The sequence below is a fragment of the Hemitrygon akajei genome, chromosome 18 (genome assembly GCF_048418815.1).
Source record: "Hemitrygon akajei chromosome 18, sHemAka1.3, whole genome shotgun sequence".
Classification (NCBI taxonomy): domain Eukaryota; kingdom Metazoa; phylum Chordata; class Chondrichthyes; order Myliobatiformes; family Dasyatidae; genus Hemitrygon; species Hemitrygon akajei.
In genome coordinates this window covers 58365111-58386133 of record NC_133141.1, presented here as the reverse complement: position 1 = coordinate 58386133, position 21023 = coordinate 58365111, and the positions used below count along the sequence as shown (strand labels likewise).

The window sequence follows — 21023 nt, the reverse complement described above, 5'->3', positions numbered from 1 at the left end:
AGTCCACTGCTGTTCACTCTGCTGACCCACGACTGTGCAGCAACACACAGCTCGAATCACATCATCAAGTTCGCCGATGACATGATCATGGTGGGTCTCATCAGGAAGAACCATGAGTCAGCATACAAAGAGGAGGTGCAGTGGCTAATGGACTGGTGCAGAGCCAACAACCTGTCTCTGAATGTGAACAAAACAAAAGAGATGGTTGTTGACTTCAGGAGAGCACAGAGTTACCACTCGCTGCTGAACATCGACAGCTCCTCCGTTGAGATCGTTAAGAGCACCAAATTTCTTGGTGTTCACCTGGTTGAGAATCTCACTTGGTCCCTCAACACCAGCTCCATAGCCAAGAAAGCCCAGCAGCATCTCTACTTTCTGTGAAGGCTGAGGAAAGTCCATCACCCACTCCCCATCCTCAATACATACTACAGAGGATGTATCAAGAGCATCCTGAGCAGCTGTATCACTGCCTGGTTCGGAAATTGCACCATTTCGGATCGCAAGACTCTGCAACGGATAGTGAAGTCAGCTGAGAAGATCATTGGGGTCTCTCTTCCTGCCATTACAGACATTTACACCACATGCTGCATCCACAAAGCTAACAGCGTTGTGAAGGACCCCACGCACCCCTCATACAAACTCTTCTCCCTCCTGCCATTTGGGCCCTCTCAACCAGACTGTGCAACAGTTTCTCCCCCCAAGCCATCAGACTCCTCAATACCTAAAGTCTAGACTGACATCTACATAATTTATTATTATATTGAAATTTGTCCTCTACTGTGCCCATTGTCTTGTTTATTATTTATTTATTTATTAATTATTGTACTGCCCTGCATTGTTTTGTGCACTTTATGTAGTCCTGTGTAGGTCTGTAGTCCAGTGCAGTTTTTATGTTGTTTTACGTAGTCTAGTGTAGCCTTGTGCTGTCTCACAGAGTCTAGTGTAATTTTGTGTTGTTTCATGTAGCACCATAGTCCTGGAAGAACATTGTTTCATTTTTATTGTGTACTGTACCAGCAGTTTATGGTCAAAATGACAATAAAAAGCGACTTGACTTGGCTTGAATACTAATTGTAAATAGATAAAGGAGCAAAATTAACGTTAGTCATTCACTTGGTGATCCTCAGCATTCTGAATTGTTGATTTTTTTCCCTGAAGATACTTTATCTATCAATATACACTGTTGTTCTATTGGTTGCAGTCATTCTCTGCCACCTCTCAGATGTCCTTTATTAATTTATGACATGGATAGCAGGGATATGACGGGCTATGGTTCCAGTGCAGATTGATTGGACTAGGCAGTTTAACTGGTTTTGGCATGGCCTAGATGGGCCGAAGAGCCTGTTTCTCTGCTGTACTTTTCTATGACTCTTTGACCTTGAATGCTGGATGGGATGTTTGGTTCTGGAGGATAATTCCAAGGATGCCTTTGTACGTACATGCTTCCTGGTCCATGTGAAACTTCAGGTACTTTCCATAATCTTAAATTGCTTCATCAAATTTATAGACTCCAATAATAAAAGCAGATAATGCTGGAAACATCAACTGATCAAGTCAGCGTCCATGGTAGGAGAGACAGAGTTAACATTTCAAGTCCAGTATCCTTTCTGAGAACTGGAAAAAAAGTATAAAACAGATTAGTTTTAAGTTGCAAGGAGGATGGGAGAGCGATGGATAGGACAAAAGAAATATGTCTGACAACAGACAGACATACTTTATTGATCCCGAGGGAAACTGGGTTTCGTTACAGCTGCACCAACCAAGAATAGTGAAGAAATATAGCAATATAAAACCATAAATAATTAAATAATAATAAGTTAATCATGCCGTGGAAATGTCCAGGACCAGCCTATTGGCTCAGGGTGTCTGACACTCTGAGGGAGGGGTTGTAAAGTTTGATTGCCACAGGCAGGAATGACTTCCTATGATGCTCAGTGTTACATCTCGGTGGAATGAGTCTCTGGCTGAATGTACTCCTGTGCCTAACCAGTACATTGATGGGATGGGAGTTATTGTCCAAGATGGCATGCAACTTGGACAGCATCCTCCTTTCAGACACTACCATCAGAGAGTCCAGTTCCACACCCACAACGTCACTGGCCTTACGAATGAGTTTGTTGATTCTATTGGTGTCTGCTACCCTCAGCCTGCTGCCCCAGCACACAACAGCAAACATGATAGCACTGGCCAGCACAGCCTCGTAGAACATCCTCAGCATCATCCAGCAGATGTTAAAGGACCTCAGTCTCCTCAGGAAATAGAGACGGCTCTGACCCTTCTTGTAGACAGCCTCACTGTTCTTTGACCAGTCCAGTTTATTGTCAATTTGTATGCCCAGGTATTTGTAATCCTCCACCATGTCCACACTGATCCCTTGGATGGAAACAGGGGTCACCAGTGCCTTAGCCCTCCTCAGGTCCACCACCAGCTCCTTAGTCTTTTTCACATTAAGCTGCAGATGATTCTGCTTGCGTCATGTGACCAAGTTTCCCACCGTAGCCCTGTACTCAGCCTCATCTCCCTTGCTGATGCATCCAACTATGGCAGAGTCATCAGAAAACTTCTGAAGATGGCAAGACTCTGTGTTGTAGTTGAAGTCCGAGGTGTAGATGGTGAAGAGAAAGGGAGACAGGACAGTCCCCTGTGGAGCCCCAGTGCTGCTGACTACTCTGTCTGACACACAGTGTTGCAAGTACACGTACTGTGGTCTGCCAGTCAGGTAATCAATAATCCATGACACCAGGGAAGCATCCACTGTCAGCTTCTCACCCGGAAGAGCAGGGCGGATGGTGTTGAACACACTGGAGAAGTCAAAAAACATAATCCTCGCAGTGCTCGCTGGCTTGTCCAGGTGGGCGTAGACACGGTTCAGCAGGTAGACGATGGCATCCTCAACTCCTAGTCGGGGCTGATAGGCAAACTGGAGGGGGTCTAAGTGTGGCCTAACCATAGGCCGGAGCTACTCTAGAACAAGTCTCTCCAGGGTCTTCATGAAGTGACTCCAGTGTTGGTCAGACATGGGTATGCTCACGATCACAGATTTGAGAATGTCCTGGGTTGATTATCTTGGAAAGAATAGTTTCTCTAAGTTATTGATTAATACCATCATATCATTACAACCGTGTGAATGCGATGTCCTCTGTCCAATGTGTACTGCATTCTAACTCCAGTTTGCCATTCTGCATTATAACTCAAGTTTGCTATTCTCTAGCTATGATCACCAGCAGTCAAGAGTGGAGCCGCATATCTGAGTCTGCATTCATATGGCTTTGTGTTGCTCCCACTCTTCTGCTACCCATCAGTCAGACACATCTATTGTGAAACATTCAGACTTGATTGAATTTATTGTAGAAGGATATGCTAGGACAATTTTCCCTGTCACTGTAATGTTATTTGTTGTCTCTCCTTCCTGTTTTCAGCTACACGTGTGGAGCCAAGTCTGTACAATGCCCTCCCTCCTCACAAGCAGGAGGAGGTTGAGCAACTGCTGAACACTTCTGAGGAGGCGTCAGAATGGTGCAACCTGGCTGGGTTGCTGGGCTACAGTGAGGAACACATAGACACTTTCAGGCAAGACGAACACCCAGTGCGTGCCCTCCTCTCCGATTGGTCAGCCAAGGATTGCGCCACCACAGATGCACTTTGCACTGCTCTACGTAAGCTGAAAAGAGATGACATTGTTGAAAGCCTCAGCAATGAGCCCACAGCCATATCGGTCGTGTGAGAGCGAACCTGTCAGCCTTAATTCTCCTGAATGTTTCATTTGGAATGACTGGATATAAAAGAATGTCTGAAGGAAAAGGGGCTTCAGTTCAATGCTTAAGAACACCCTTCTGTGCACTGATGCATAACTTTCAGTATTGTCCTGCCTTCTCTCTTGTATAAAGTGACTGTGTGCAGCAGAAGCAGAAACATGTTCATGTAATTAAATCAGATTTTGTCTTTTCTGTAGTCGTTAGAGATAAAAAAAATGACGTGCACATTTTAAAATGGGCCAGGTTTAGTTAAGCCCAAGTTCTAAACAGGACATGTGTGTAAAGGTCAAAGCATGGACATTGTATCTTTGTGCTACAGCACTCTCAGCTGAACAGAAAACTGTACATTATTAGCAGTCCTCTCCGCATGTGTTGAACTAGTGTTTGTGTAACTAATTCTAGCATAGTCCAAAGCTACCAGAGATGTTCTGGCCAATTCTTAGTCCAGGATGTTTGTGTGTCTTTTCACTGTGGATTCCTTCAAACTTTAGAGAAAAGGCAATGCCACATGACTTTGGAATTTTTAACAATAATCTAAGCATAAGTATTAAGTATCAGGGATTGAAATAGCCAGGGAAAGTTTTGTTATAGTTTCAACCAGCATAAGGGGCCTTTGTTACATCTAAGTTTTCACCCTAATATCACATGGCTCTGATCAGGAGACAAGGGGCCTGATGCTGTGATGAGAGAATAACATCTTGTCACAGAATTCCCTACCAACTCCATGAAAGTAATTTTGGTTTCATCTGGGAATACAAGGGATGAAATATATTGGATCATTTTGAATATAAATTTGTAATGGGATTGTTGAAAGTATTAGCAGTTTAGCATTTGTTATAGAAGTTGTGACTTCCTGATTCTAAACCATTCTAGACTAAATTGCCATCACTGGTTTACATTAAGATTCAAGGTCTTCTTTTGAGTTGTTTATTTCAAGTAGTGCAAAAATGCTGCACTATTAATCTCAAATATTTAAACTATGAGGCCAGTTATTCTTAACTACAGTATTTCCCCAGTGCTTTCTTCCAATCTTCAAACCAAGTATTGCCATAAAACATGACTTTGCAAACAATAGCTGATTAAAATAGTTGAGTGAGTTTAAGGCAGCTGACAATATTCATCACGTTATTCAATGACTGTAATTTCAGTGTCCAGTTAAGTATCTAATCTTCATAAGGATTTATTTTCAGGAAGGAAACTTGTCATTTATGGTGTCCATAGGTAGCTTCAGTCTCATATCAAAATGACCTGTAAAGTCATGAAACACATCATCCAGTCGTATCTACCCTTCTCAGGGTAATTTGGCATGGGCAATAAATGTAGGGCTCTCAGGTGAAATTCAAATTAAGGGAATGTATTTGACTAAAAGATGTATCTATGGTAAGCATGTCACTTTGAATTGACTAGTTTGTATTATTGTTCCACTGGCCAACCTGAGAGCTCTGTCCTTCATTGATAAAGTGTTCTCCTCTCTGTTCCTGCATGCTGGGTTTTTAGGCTGTATTGTTGGCTGAACGTTATACTTTTATAAAATGGGGAAGTCTCCTATGCTAGTGACCCACAGCTGTGGTAGAGAGGTACACCATTAAGTGCCGACAATCTTTTTAAGGTTCCTCGACAGCTGAAAATGTGTGCAACTGTCAGGAACCTATGTAATGTATAAAACATATTAACCTTTACTGCTAAACATGGCTGTACTCTTTCTGCAAATTATCTTGATTTAAGAGCATCAGTTGTTAAAATATTTAATTCAAGCTCATGTCAAAATGTATAATTTTCTTTCAGATTGCTGAATGTCAAGCCTTTTACTAATTAATAAAGTTAACAGTATTATAATGTTTACTAGAACTTTTATCAAAGACATGAAAAAGTGGACATGGTATATATTTGTCCATTTGGGTTATTGTCTTATTTGTTCTTATTTGTGCTATCTTCCGCCTTTATTAAAAAAGGACTTGGGGTGGTATCCATTCCTCCTGTCAGCAAAGCCTATCTCTTGGATTATACAATTAGAAAATTCTCAGTTGAGGCAAGAGTCTGCCTTGCCATAAATTCTTGCCTCACGAATCAGAAAGCTTTTCCCATAGATGCTGGTGATGAGTCTTCATGCCTACTGCAAATCAAAATAATAACAATAGAAAACACCCACCTGAAACACTAAGAAAACCACATGAAAGTAGATATCTTGTATTTATGAATCCCACAATTACATAACTTACAGAATTATTGTAGTACATTATTGTGCATTTCTGTTCTTGAACTTAGTTTTTTGATTTCAATTTTTAGATTGCATTTTCTTTCTAATAATGATACACCTTTGTCAAACCTGAAATCTGTTCTTACTTAGTACCCCAGACATTCCATATCTGACCAATGATTGTCAGGTTAGCAATCCTGGACCAACAATCCAGAGATGACAATCCATGTTCACAATGACAACTGTTGATTTAAAATTCAATTAAAAATAAACTGGGAAGTAAAATAAAACAAAAAGTTGCCATAGTACTGGTGACTACTACAACTAACACCTGTTTTGGATTAAGGATTAATGATGATGTACTCATTTACTCACTTCTTCAGAATTCAGAATTTTTCAGTACCATTCCAAATGCTCCTTTAATTTGGCGAGTCATGGAAATTTCTAGGTGTTAGTAAGGAGGCTGCATTTCTTCATAGTAGCCTAGAGCATGTTCCCGAATCTTTCCCTCTTTCTACCTCATCTTTTCCCATTACAGAGCTTGGAACAGAGCAGTAATTTCCAGAACCTGGTGTTAAGCATGTAGGAGGAAACTCGTGTCCATTATAGCTCATTAAGTGTAATTAGAGCCTCAAAGAGATGTTAGATGAGGAGAGATTTCCAACTTTGGAGATAAATCATTGGTTGTATTTTTCCATTGCCTTGGGGTACCTGCATTAAGTAGTCCATCTCTCAAAAGAATACAGATCATTGCTGTCCAGTAGGCCATGAGTTTTGTGCCAGTTCTAAGGTCTTAATCTTTAAACATCCTTGCGACACATATCAGTGATAATAAACCTGATTCTGATTCTGCTTTGAGGCTGAACTGGTGTGCTGAAGGTGGTGATGAACTTAATCATTGAGGTCTATCTTGGCCAAGAAAAGATGGCTCATGGCTCATACGAAGCAGTCCATGATTTTTAGTGTCTTAATGTGAACTTCTGTTGCAATTGGAGCAGGTTAGTAGAGGACCTTTGTTTTATGGATATTAAATATGCAGTTCATCCTCTCATGCTTCAGTGAAAGTGGCAGTAATGGTTCGCCTCCAAGTGCATCTAAGCTTTTAAATATTGGGTGACCATGGCTCTGAAGGGTAGTTATTGAAGACGGAACAGTTTTCTGTTAGTACTGAAGATCAGCTCTATTCCGAGAGCTCATTTGATGGAAGTGATGGAAAACATTGCAATAACAAAGATTGAGAAAAGCAATGAAACACATCTTTGCCTTATTTGATGCCATTTTTTACCGAGGTTAGCTGTGTTTCAAAATGCTTGGTGAGTAGTATGACCTATACATGGAGTAAATGTAAAATAGAAATAAATTTGTGTGGAATGCCACCTTTGAGGAGGATGATTAGTGAGGTTAACAGTGGTTAGTTCTGCTCAATCCACTTTTCTTTAAGCCATCATGGATGAAAGTTCCGACCTCCAGATGGATGAATTCCCCATTGCAATTCATGGAATAATTCTTTGCCACTTCGATTGAGGATTTGAGAAGGTCAATGGGCAAATCATTGCTAAAATTTATCCATCACTAATGTCCTTTATTAGAGGAGATCTGCTTGGTTACATGTGACTCCAGACCCATTCACCTTTATCATAACTGCTATAATAACCACAGTAGTTCAAACACCTGCTTCACCGCCATGTTTGCAAGGAAAAGAAATGCTAGCCTTACCAGTGGTGCCCACATCACACAAAAAAAGAAAAAAATAAGATAATTCCCTGAGTTAATATTTCTATTAGAGTATATGTACATAGAATTAGACCATAAGACATGGGAACAGAAATAAGCCATTTGGCCTATCGAGTCTGCTACACCATTCAACCATTGCTGATTTTTTTTTCCTCCTCAGCCCCACTTCCCGGCCTACTCCCCATAACCTTTGATGCTGTGTCCAATCAAGAACCTATCAATCTCTAATTTGTAAACTAGAAGCAGTAACTCATAAAAATGTGATTTTTTTTCATAAGTCCATGTAACTACACAATTTGTTTTCTCAGTGGAGTGGTGGCAAGTAGAATTCAGACGAGTGTGATGTATTTCAGTTTGGCTCATTGAATATTGGCTAGATATAGGCAATAAATGGCAGAGACCTATCAATGAACAATGTTGCACTTGTTTCTCAGATGCCTCATTAATTAGGATAGGTTTTTACTGTCTTTACTCCTGTACATCCTTCTTGATGCAAGTAATCAGGAGAAGGCAAGTCCCAGATGGTGAGGGCCTTTAGTGATGAATACTACCTTCTTGAGGCACTGCCTCTTGAATTTGTCCTCCATAGTGGAGAGGGTTGTGTCCATTATGAAGCTGTCTGAGTTTACAACCCTCTGTGGTATTCTGTGATTCTGTGCATTGGAGCCTCCATACTACGCTGTGATGCAATCTGTCAGAATACTCTTCCTGGTACATCTATATGAATCCATATGAGTCTTTGATAACTTACCAAAACTCCTTAAGTTTCTAACCAAGTAAAGCTGCTGCATTCCTTGTCTCATGATTGCATCAATGTTTTAGACCCAGGATTGGCCTCTGAGAATTTGACACTCAAGAACCAGAAGTTGCTCACCATTTCCACCACTTACCCCTCAATGAAGACTATATTTTCCCAACTTTCCCTTTCTGAAGACCACGATCAGTTCCTTAGTCTTGCTGATGTTGCGTGTGAGGTTGTTGTGATATCACTCAACCAGCTGATTTACCTCACTCCTATATGCCTCGTCATTGCCATCTGAGATTCTACCAACAACAGTCGTGCCATCAGTAAATTTAAAAACGGCATTTGAGCTGTACTTCAATACCCTCAGAATAGAGGGGTATCCTTTTAGAATGGAGATGGGAAGGAATTTCCAGAGTGAATCTCCGGAATTCATTGCCACAGGCTGCTGTGGAGGCCAAATCCTTATGTATATTTAAGGCAGAGGTTGATAGATTCTTGATTGGTCAGGGCATGAATGGATATGGAGAGAAGGTAGGAGATTGGGGTTGAGAGGAAAATTGGATCAGCCATGATTAAATTGTGAAGCAGACTTGATGGGCCAAATGGCCTAATTCTGCTCCAATATCTTATGGTCTTATGGTACCTAGCCACATATTCATGAGTATGGAAAGAGTAGAGCAATGGGCTAAGTACACAGCCTTAAGATGGGCCTGTGTTGATTGTGAGCAAGGAGGATAACTTTATGAACCTAGAGTACATATTTACGCCATTGGGCTAGGTATACATTTATATAACACTAAAAGCATAGTGAAGCTGAAAGTTGCACTAACTCAGTTGTCAGAGTTGGTCACTAGTCACATATTCAAAGTTCAAAGTAAATTTATCATCAAAATACATATATGTCACCAAATACAATCCTGAGATTCATTTTCTTGCAAGCATACTCAGTAAATCCAATAACCATAATTGAAATACGGCAGACAAACAACCAGTGTGCAAAAGACAACAAGCTGTGAAAGTACAAATGAGAAATAATGATAATAATCATAAATAAATAAGCAATGAATATTGAGAACATGAGACGAAGAGTCCTTCAAAGTGAGTCCATAGGTTGTGGGAACAGTTCAATGATGGGGCAAGTGAAGTTATCCCCTCTGATTCAAGAGCCTAATGGTTGAGGGGTAATAACTGTTCCCATAGACAACAAGACCATTCGACATCGGAGCAAAATTAGGCCGTTTGGCCCATTGAGTCTGCTGTGCCATTCACTCATGACTAATATTTCTTTTCCCCTCCTCAGCCCCACTCCTTGGCTTGTTCCCCACAACCTTTGATGCCATGTCCAATCAAGAACCTAATAAGGTTCACCTTAGGTACACCCAACAACCTGGTCTCTGCAGCTGCCTGTGGTAATAAATTCCACAAATTCACCACCCTCTGGCTAAAGAAATTTCTTTGCATCTCTGTTTTAAATAGGCACCCCTCCATCCTGAGGCTGTGCCCTCTTGTCCTAGACTCCCCCACCATGGGAAACATCCTTTCCACATCTACTCTGTCTCACTACTTGTGCCTGATGGTGTGAGTCCTGAGGCCCCTGTACCTTCTTTCTGATGGCAGCAGTGAGAAGAGAGCATGACCGTTTAAGTGAGGGTTCTTGTTGATGGGTGCTGCTTTCCTGCAACAATGCTCCACGTAGATGTGCTCAGTGGAGGGGAAGGCTTTACCCGTGATGGACTGGGCCATATCCACTACTTTTTGTAGGATTTTCCACACCACACTGTGAAGCAACCAGTTAATATACTCTCCACTACACATAAACAAAAGTTTGTTAAAATGTTAGATGCCATGCCGAATGCTGATATCAGGCACTGTACTCACACATTATGATCCACATCATACAGTGAAGCTCACCTTATAGTATAGGTCCAGTCCTGTCACATGTTATGAGTTATGGAAGTGAATGCCCCATAGCCTGTGCATTACGCAACCTTATCACTGCAGAGAACATTTACGAGAGACAGATCATCAGAGGGGCCTTGATTCTGGATTGGCATGCAAAATATTTCAACCAGTACTTGTATGGGCAGGAGTTAACCCTTGTTACTGATCAGGAGCCACTAGTAAACCCACACAAAATGCTGGAGGAACTCAACAGGCAAGGTAGTATCAATGGAAAAGAGTAAACAGTTGACATTTTGGGCCATAAGACCCAGAGCAGAATTAGGACATTTAGCCCATCGAATCTACTCTGCTATTCCACCATGACTGATCCTGGATCCCACTCAACTCCATACACCTGCCTCTTTTGATGCCCTGACCAATCAGGAAACTATCAACATTCGATTTAAATATACCCATAGACTTGGCCTCGACAGCAGTCTGTGGCAGATCATTCCACAGGTTCACTACTCTTTGGCGAAAATAATTCCTCCTTACTTATCTCTGTTCTAACAGGTCCCCCTCAATTTTGAGGCTTTGCCCTCTAGTTCTGGGTATCTGTACCATAGGAAACATCCTCTCCACATTCACCTTATGTAGTCCTTTCAACATTCGGCAGGTTTCAATGAGATTCCCCCTGCAACCTTCTTCTAAATTCAGTGAGTACAGACCCAATGCTGACAAACGCTCCTCATATATTAACCCCTTCATTCCTGGAATCATCCTCATGAACCTCCTCTGGACTCTCTCCAATGACAACACATCATTTCTGAGATGTGGGGCCCAAAACTGTTGACAATACTCCAAGTGTGGCCTGACTAGTTTCTTACAAAGGCTCCTTGTTTTTATATTTTATTCCCCTTGAAATAAATTCCAACATTGCATTTGCCTTCTTTACCACAGACTCAATCTGTAAATTAACCTTCTGGGAGTCTTGCATAAGTCCTTCTGCACCTATGATGTTTGATATGTCTCCCCATTAAGATAATAGTTTGTTTTACCAAAACACATTATCATACATTTCACAACACTGTATTCCATCTGCCACTTTTTTGCCCATTCTTCCAATTTGTCTAAGCCCTGCTGCAATCGCCTTGCTTCCTACCCTTCCACCTATCATCGTATCATCTGCAAACTTTGCCTCAAAGCCATCAATTCCATTATCTAAATTATTGACAAACAATGTGAAAAGTTGCAGTCCCAATACTGATCCCCGAGAAACACAGTGAGTCACTGGCAGCCAACCAGAAAAGGCCCCATTTATACCTACTCGCTGCCTCTTGCCTGTCAGCCATTCCTCTATCCATGCCAGTATCTTTCCTGTAACACCACGTGATTTTATCTTGTTAAGCAGCCTTCTTGCTTTGACCTCATTTTCCAGTCCAAATGAAGGGTCTCAGCCTGAAACGTTGACTGTTTACTCTTTTCCATTGATGCTGCCTGGCCTGCTGAGATCCTCCAGCATTTTGTGTGTGTTGCTTGGATTTCCACCATCTCTGCTGCATCTGCTCTCAGGATGAGGCTTTTCATTCTAGAATGAAGGAGGTGTCCTCCTTTTTCAAAGAACGGGGCTTCCCTTCCTCCACCATCAACACTGCCCTCAACTGCATCTCTTCCATTTCACGCATGTCTGCTCCTACCCAATCCTCCCATCACCCTACTAGGGATAGGGTTCCTCTTGTCCTCACCTACCACCACACCAGCCTCTGCATCTAGCATGTAATTCTCTGAAACTTCCATCACCTTCAAAGGGATCCCACCACCTAGCACATCTTCCCCCCCCGCCCACTCTCTGCATTCCGCAGGGATCGCTCCCTACACGACTCCCTTGTCCATTCGTCCCTCCCCACTGATCTCCCTCCTGGCACTTATCCTTGCAAGAGGAACAAGTGCTACACCCGCTCCTACACGTCCTCCCTCACTACCATTCAGGGCCCCAAACAGTCCTTCCAGGTGAGGCAACATTTCACCTGTGAATCTGTTGCGGTCATCTACTGTGTTTTGTGCTCCCGGTATGGCCTCCTGTGTATTGGTGAGACCCGGCATAGATTGGGAGACCACTTCACCGAGCATCTACACTCCGTCCGTCAGAACAAGTGGGATCTCCCAGTGGCTGCCCATTTTAATTCCACTTCCCATTTCCATTCCAATATGTCCATCCATGGTCTCCTCCGCTGTCGTGATGAGGCCACACTCAGGTTGGAGGAACAACACCTTGTATTTTGTCTGGATAGCCTCCAACCTGATGGCACGAACATCAATTTCTCAAACTTCCTTTAATTCCACCCCAACCAACTCCCCTCTCCTCCATTTCCTGTTCCTTTCCCCTCTCTCACCTCATCTCACCAATCAACTTCCCAGTAATTTACTTCATCCCCTACCCCTTCAGGTTTCACCCAACACCTCATGTTTCTCTCTCCCCTCCTCCCACCTTTAAAATTTACTCCTCAGCTTTTTTTCTCCAGTCCTGCTGAAGGGTTTTGGCCCGAAACGTCGACTATACTTTTTCCAAAGATGCTGCCTGGCCCGCTGAGTTCCTCCAGTGTGCGTTGCTGAGATTTCCAGCGTCTGCAGATTTTCTCATGTTTGATCAACCATTAGTCACACAAATGCAGAAATAGAAATCTTGGTAAAGGAAATAACTGAAAAATTTACAAAAGAGGACCTTCTTCTTAACATATTCTCCCCAACACAAATCAAAGGTATCCCTATTATGACAGAGATGATCCAAAGGGATAGCAGAAAAGAACCCACACTGTCTCAGATCTACGTGGCCACAAAAATGGCCATGTACAGCAGAAATTCCAGCACCAGGCCGAACTTGCCCTTGACAGGGGTTGCCTATGTGGGTGAATGAGAATTGTTGCACATTCCAAGCCTAGAGGTAAACATGGAACATAGAAACATAGAAAACCTACAGCACAATTCAGACCCTTCGGCCCACCTTGTGTTGAACATGTCCCTACCTTAGAAATTACTAGGCTTACCTATAGTCCTCTATTTTACTAAGCTCCATGTACCTATCCAAAAGTCTCTTAAAAGACTTTTAAACATCCACCATCGTTGCCGGCAGCCCATTTCATGCACTCACCACTCTCTGAGTAAAAAACTTACCCCTGACATCTCCTCTGTACCTACTCCCGAGCACCTTAAACCTGTTTCCTCTTGTAGCAACCATTTCAGCCCTGGGAAAAAGCCTCTGACTATCCACATGATCAATGCCTCTCATCATCTTCTACACCTCTATCAGTTCCCCTCTCATTCTCCGTCGCTCCAAGGAGAAAAAGGCCGAGTTCACTCAACCTTTGCTCATAAGGCATGCTCCCCAATCCAGGCAACATCCTTGTAATTCTGCTCTGCACACTTTCTATGGCTTCCACATCCTTCCTGTAGTGAGTCGACCAGAACTGAGCACAGTACTCCAAGTGGGGTCTGACCAGGGTCCTATATACTATAGCTGCAACATTACCTCCCGGCTCATAAATTCAATTCCACAATTGATGAAGGCCAATACACCATACGCCTTCTTAACAACAGAGTCAACCTGCTTTGAGTGTCCTATGGACTTGGACCCCAAGATCCCTCTGATCCTCCACACTGCCAAGAGTCTTAACACTATATTCTGCCATCATATTTGACCTACCAAAATGAACCACTTCACACTTATCTGGATTGAACTCCATCTGCCACTTCTCAGCCCAGTTTTGCATCCTATCAATGTCCTGCTGTAACCTCTGACAGCCCTCCACACTATCCACAACACCTCCAACCTTTGTGTCATCAGCAAATTTACTAAACCATCCCTTCACTTCCTCATCCAGGTCATTTATAAAAATTACGAAGCGTAAGGGTCCCAGAACAGATCCCTGAGGCACTCCACTGGTGAGCAACCTCCATGTAGAATATGACAATTCTTTGCCTTCTGTGGGCAAGCCAGTTCTGAATCCACAAAGCAATGTCCCCTTGGATCCCATACCTCCTTACTTTCTCAATAAGTCTTGCATGGAGTACCTTTTTAAATGCCTTGCTGAAATCCATATACACTACATCTACTGCTCTTCCTTCATCAATGTGCTTAGTCACATCCTCAAAAAATTCAATCTGGCTCGTAGGGCACAACCTGCCTTTGACAAAGCCTTGCTTGTCTAGTCCTAATCATATTATGTCTCTCCAAATGTTCATAAATCCTGCCTCTCAGGATCTTCTCCTTCAACTTACCAACCACTGAAGTAAGACTCATTGGTCTATAATTTCTTGGGATATCCCTACTCCCTTTCTTGAATAAGGGAACAACATCTACAACCCTCCAATCCAATAGGAGTTGGGATGTAATGTTAAAACTGAAGAAGGAATTGGTGAGGCCAAATTTGGAGTATTGTGTACAGTTCTGGTCACCGAATTATAGGAAAGATGTCAACAAAATAGAAAGAGTACAGAGGAGATTTACTAGAATGTTACCTGGGTTTCAGCACCTAAGTTACAGAGAAAGTTTGAACAAGTTAGGAGTGTAGAAGGTTGAGGGGAGACTTGATAGAGGTATTTAAAATTATGAGGGGGGTAGATAGCGTTGACGTGGATAGGCTTTTTCCATTGAGAGTAGGGGAGATTTAAACATGAGTTAAGAGTTAAGGGGCAAAAGTTTAGGGATAGCACGAAGGGGAATTTCTTTACTCAGAGAGTGGTAGCTGTGTGGAACGAGCTTCCAGTCGAAGTGGTAGAGGCAGATTCGATTTTGTAATTTAAAGAAAAATTGGATAGGTATATGGACAGGAAATGAATGGAGGGTTATGGGCTGAGTGCAAGTAGGTGGGACTAGTTGAGAGTAAGCATTCGGCACGGACTAGAAGGGCCGAGATGGCCTGTTTCCGTGCTGTAATTGTTATATAGTTATATGGTTATACCCTCCGGAACCTCTCCCATTCTCATTGATGATGCAAAGATCATCGCCAGAGGCTCAGCAATCTCCTTCCTCGCCTCCCACAGTAGCCTGGTACATCTCGTATAGTCCTGGCAACTTATCCAACTTGATGCTTTCCAAAAGCTCCAGCACATCCTCTTTCTTAATATCTACATGCTCAAGCTTTTCAGTCTACTGCAAGTCATCACTACAATCACTAAGGTAAAGAGGTGGAGAATCTACCTGCTGGTCATCTAGGCAAGGTCTAAATGAAAGTGTTGGGTTGAAGCTTTGTCTGGGGGCCTGCGATGGATCAACAAATTGAGCAGCTTGCCATGCACTGTTCAGGATGCCAATATGTCCAGAAGAAAGGGATCCAGAGCTGTCAGAACCACTTCTGCAGTCCCAGAGTCAACTCCCTCAATGACCATGGAGTAGGCCCCAGAACGTAAGATGATTTCACAGCTACCAGTCTCACCTGCCAAACAGAGTGACCCTATCCCCCAACTCCTATAAGGAAAGACATAATTCCACAAGAGGAAGAAATCCTCCACAGCAATGAACTCTTTCAGCTTGAATGAGACAATTAAAATTTACTATGTTGTGTATGCCTATATAATATATTCTGTGTGTATATATAGTTCAGTTCAGTTCAATTCAGTTCAGTTTCAGTTTATTGTCATTTAGAAACCACAAATGCAATGCAGTTAAAAATGAGACAATGTTCCTCCAGAATGATATCACAAAAGCACATGACTAAACAGACTTCACCAGAAAATCCACATAACATTTGGCAATCCCCAATCCAGAGTCCGGAGAGGCTGCTGCGTATTAATATCGCGTTACCATCTTAGCGCGCACCCCAGAAAGGAGCTCCATTCCACCAGACAAAACAAGACCAAAAACTAAAGCTACAAGACCTGCACAAAACCACATAGTTACAACATATAGTTACAACAGTGCAAACAATAGCATAACTGATAAAAAAAACAGACTATGGGCACAGTAAAAATAGTCCAAAGATGTTAAAAGACTATAAGTTTGAAAGAAACCACTGCACAGTTTCCACAAGTCCTCAGGGTCCCAATAGACTCATCATCCCATGCAGGCGGCAGAAGGGAATACCCCTGCTATGGACTTCCACTGCGCTGCTGGACTCAGCCTCGCAGACGCAACACACAATGAAAGCTCCATCGAACCCAGCTTCGCAGACACAGCACACAGTGAAAGCGCCCGGACTCTGAGTCCGTCGAACCTCCGAGCCTCCGACCATTCCCTCCGGCACAGCTTCTCCAAGCACCATCCTCTGCCAAGCGTATTAAACTGCCCCCGCCAACGGCCACCGGCAATACGACCCCGAGGACTAGGGGCCTGTTCTTCTCAGCAGAGACCCGGACCTCACAGCAGCAGCAGCAACGAAAAGGGCCTTCCTGGAGACTTCCAGATGTTCCTCCGTGCTCCATGCTCCCACGTCTGTTTTTCATCAGATTAGGATTATGCATGGCACCCCGGTTAACAAATAACAGATATCAGCTCCAGAGTGGCCGCTGCAAGCTGCGTCGTGCCACCATCTTGGCTATCTATCTATCTAGAGATAGGTTGAGATGTGTTCTATATTGAGTTGAAGTCTATAGCTAAGCGGGGAGGAGTGCTGTGCATTTTATATTTCAGTAATATTTGAGTAATATTGCAAAACTATTGTTTGATTCAGTATTCTTTGTTGTTTGTATAATTCATTATGGGTTATACGTAGAAGTACATGAATGGCATATGTTATTACACCACTACATCATATGTGTGCATCTCGCCAAAGTAAAATGAAACTAAGACACGCATCTCCTGGCTTTGTTTTGTTTCAATTAGTTCTAGATTTTGGAGTTACAAAACATAACACTGTGATCCATGGTGTTCTGCAGAGATCTGTATTGTTTCTGATGTATATAAATGATCTGTCTGAAAACATAGATAGGTGGATCAGTATGTTTGCAAATGATACAAAGATTGGTGGTGTCCTGAATAGTGTAGAAGACTGGCAAATGATACAATGGGATATAGATCAGTTGCAGATATGGGTGGAGAAATGGCAGATGATTTTAACCCATCCAAATGTGAAGTGTTGCATCATTGTAGGTCAAATGTAAAGAGACGGTACACTGATAAAAGCGAGATCCATAACAATTTTGATGAGCAGAGGGATCTCGGGGTACAAGTTCATATCTCCCTGAGAGTGGCTACACAGGTTTAAAGGGTGATTAAAAAGGCTAATGACATCCTTGCCTTTATCAGTCGAGGCATTGAGTTCAAAAGTAAGGAAATTATGTTGCAGCTTTATAAACTTTAATTAGGCCGCATCTGGAGTATTGCATATAGTTCTGGTCACCCCATTATAAGAATGAAGTTGAGACTTTGAAGAGGGTGCAGAAGAGATTTGCCGCAAGGCTGTTGAGATTAGAGGACACATGCTAGGTTTGACAAACTTGGTTTGTTTTCTCTGGAGTGGCAGAGGTTGAGGTTGAGGCAGAGGCTGAGGTTCATAAGATTACAAGAGGCATACAGACAATATCTTTTTCCAAGGGCTGAAGTGTCTAATACCAGATGGCATGCACTTAGGTGACAGGAGATAAGTTCAAAGGAGATGTGAAGGGAAAGGTTTTTGCACAGAGAGCGGTGGATGTGCAATGGCTGCCTGGGGTGGTGGTAGTAGAGGGAGAAACATTCAAGACTTCTTAGTGATATATAGATAGGCACATGAATGTGGGAGAAATGAAAGGATATGGACATTGTTCAGGCAGAAGAGATTTGTTTAGTTAGCCATTTGATTGTTAATTTAATTGGTTCGGCACAACATTGTGGACCAAAGTGCCTGTTCCTGTGCTTTACTGTTCTATATGTCTATTTTCAGTGAAAATACAATAAACATTTGGCCAAAGTGTGTGCCATGGTAGCATAGTGGTTAGTGCAATGCTATTACAGCTCTGGGCATTCCAGAATTCAGAGTTCAATTTTGGCACCACCTGTAAGAAGATCGTATATTTTCCCCGTGAATGTGCGGATTTATTCAGGAAGCTCTGGTTTCCTCCCACAGTCCAAAGATGTACTGGTTAGTGCATTAATTAGTCATTATAAATTGTTCTAAGATTAAGCTAGTGTTAAATAGGTGGGTCGTTGACTCAGAAGAGCCTGTTTCATGCTGTATCTCTAAATAATAATTAAATAAATAAAAATAGAGGGAAACCAATTAAGGCAGCTCGAATAATTGTCAGATCTGCATAATTTATTCCTTTCTTGCAAACACAATAACCACACAGAACTCAAAGACAGACGAAAAACCCAACCATTAAACAACAGGTTTCTCTAAAATCTACTGTCAGTCTGTTACATTGTTTGCTTTTCATTCCTTTCAGTGAACAAGTGAACACTGAAAAGAAAAAATATTCTGCAGGAAGGAGGTTCTTTCTCCAGTGATTTTAGCTCAGCAAGCAATGTCCTCAGAGTTGTTTTTCATCAAACTTTTATTTACAATATTTAGGTAAATATTCTAAGGAAACTTGTGTACATGCATCCTCACTAATGGCTTGACCATATATTTGAACTAAATTGCTTAAAATATGTTTGATTGCAAAATAAGACCCCATGTAACTCAAAACAAGATGTGGATTTAATAGATGCATCTGAAAGTAATTGTATTCCTGATAGCTACACAATGGTGATTTAATATCTTTTTGATTTGTTGCCTTACGTGGTGAGTTTGTATATTAAACAGATTCCGTTCCGTTCTGCTCAAACAGCTGCAGTGGACGCTTAGACCTCAGAACCATTCAAATATGCCCAAAGAACATCTGTACATTGACCACATGGCATCAATAAAGCTGGTGAATGGAATCTGTTGTTTATATTTCAGTTATTTTGCAAACCAGTAATTATTTTCTTCTTCACATCTTTCTCCAAACAAATTCCAAATAAAAAAAATGGACAAGCGACAAATATTGGAAATTTAACCTCTCACTTCCAGGAAATTAGTCTTGATGTAGGGTCATGACCTGAAGCATCAACATTTCCATTCCTACAGATGTTATTCAACCTGAGGTGTTCCTTTAACAAATTGTTTGTTGCTTTTGACTGCAACAAAAACTGAAGTAGTTGAAGATCCAAGAGGGAAAAGGAGTTCAGGTAGTCATTTTCCAGTGTATATGGGCACCACATCGTGCCACTAGTAGAGCTACTGCTTTACAGTTTCAGTGACCTGAGTTTAATCCCAACCTCTGGTGCTACTCGTGCAGGGTTGTGTGTTCTCCATGATCTCTGATTTTCTATCTCATCCCAAAGATGTGAGGGCTAATTTATTGGATTTATTGGACCCTAGCTTGTAAGTGTGATAAAATCAAAGGGGTGTTGATGAGAGTGTGGGGAGAATAAAATGGGAAATGGATGTTTGATGGTTGACATAATCCTGATGGCTCAAAGTGTGATGGATATTCACTGTTCAGGTCCAGGAGGCCTTTCTCTTTTGCCAAGCTTAGCCTTCCAATACAGCAGCTGAAACTTCTAGAGATCGAAAAGTTGTTTTTGATTAAATTAAGCTTCCAGCTACTATTTTCTGTTTAGCTTCTTGTCATAAACGGGAGCCAGTCTTCTATTCTTAATGTAAATGCCGAGCAATAATCAGACTGAAGTTAAAAGAACAGCTTTGCAAACAAACAGTACTGTCAATAGAACACAGGATGCTGCTGGTCTACAATACCTGGGCTGACTACTCAAGACAATAGGCAAGTTAACAGTAAGACAAGTTAATTGGCCTGTTTCAAACCAGACAATGCTGGTTAAGTTATTTAGTTCAAGGAAGCTTGCAGCCAGATTGATACTATCACTTAGCACATCAAATAGCTGATCTGTTAATAGTTGGAAGGCTTGTGTGCTGAAAGAGTCAACTTCACAGCTTTAATTGTAGGAATCTGGGAACTCTGTCTTCAGAAGCTTTTAGATCGTTTGTGTGAAGAGGTATCTGAAAAAATATCACATGCGTGTGAAGTCACCCGAGTGGCATAAAAAAGCAGTATAAATGATGAATACAGTCGGGCTTGTTAGGAATGGTAAAATAAAGCACGAAGAATGGCAGAAAGAAAAGGTGACTAGAATCCATTCCTCTGCCTTTGATTTCAGTGATGGATGACTCATTCATTTGCAGCTCGTTGGTATGTCTTTTTAGTTTATAGGAGTTGTATCTGTGTTTTGGAAATCCTTTGTGTTTTAGAAATCATTTGTAATTCAGAAAATTTTTATAAGCAGAAAGTTTTACATCTGTTTTAAGAATTTTTTTTGGATTTAAACATGTATCACTGAAAATAAATGAACTGTATTGAAACTTTATTATTAGCAGGAAATATCTCCTCCTTGGTAGGGAGGGGGGACCCACTGCTCAAATAGTGGGAATTGGAAGTTAAAATCATCATGGAGCATGAACAGGGAAGTGAACTAGTCTTTGAAGAGTAGCTAGCTGCAGTATAGTCTCCCTTTAGTGATTAGCTAATTATATTCAAGATCTTCATTTGAATTTAGAACTTCATGGTCAGCAAACCAAATACCACCACCAAAGGAGTTGTTTCCATGCGTTTCCATGATTCCATGATTCAAAAATGGTTCGATGTGGCTCAAAAATCCCCCTGATTTACCAGCCAATTGTTTGTGGGTATTGTAAATGCAAAATGTTGCAATTGCCAGCAGATATGTTACTGGCTGCCTAATCCTGGGCAACACTAG

The 21023-nt window shown here is 41.8% G+C and overlaps 1 protein-coding gene across 2 annotated transcripts in view; it reads left to right on the top strand.

Moving 5' to 3' along the window:
• Positions 1-5591, top strand: part of LOC140741476 (tumor necrosis factor receptor superfamily member 16-like) — a 130528-nt gene extending 124937 nt beyond the window's left edge. For both annotated transcript variants that reach the window (XM_073071717.1, XM_073071716.1), the window contains one exon: positions 3420-5591. In XM_073071717.1, the coding sequence (XP_072927818.1) occupies positions 3420-3724 (305 nt within the window). In that variant the 3' untranslated portion in view covers positions 3725-5591. The remainder of the gene's footprint in view (positions 1-3419) is intronic.
• The last annotated feature ends 15432 nt before the right edge of the window (positions 5592-21023 follow it).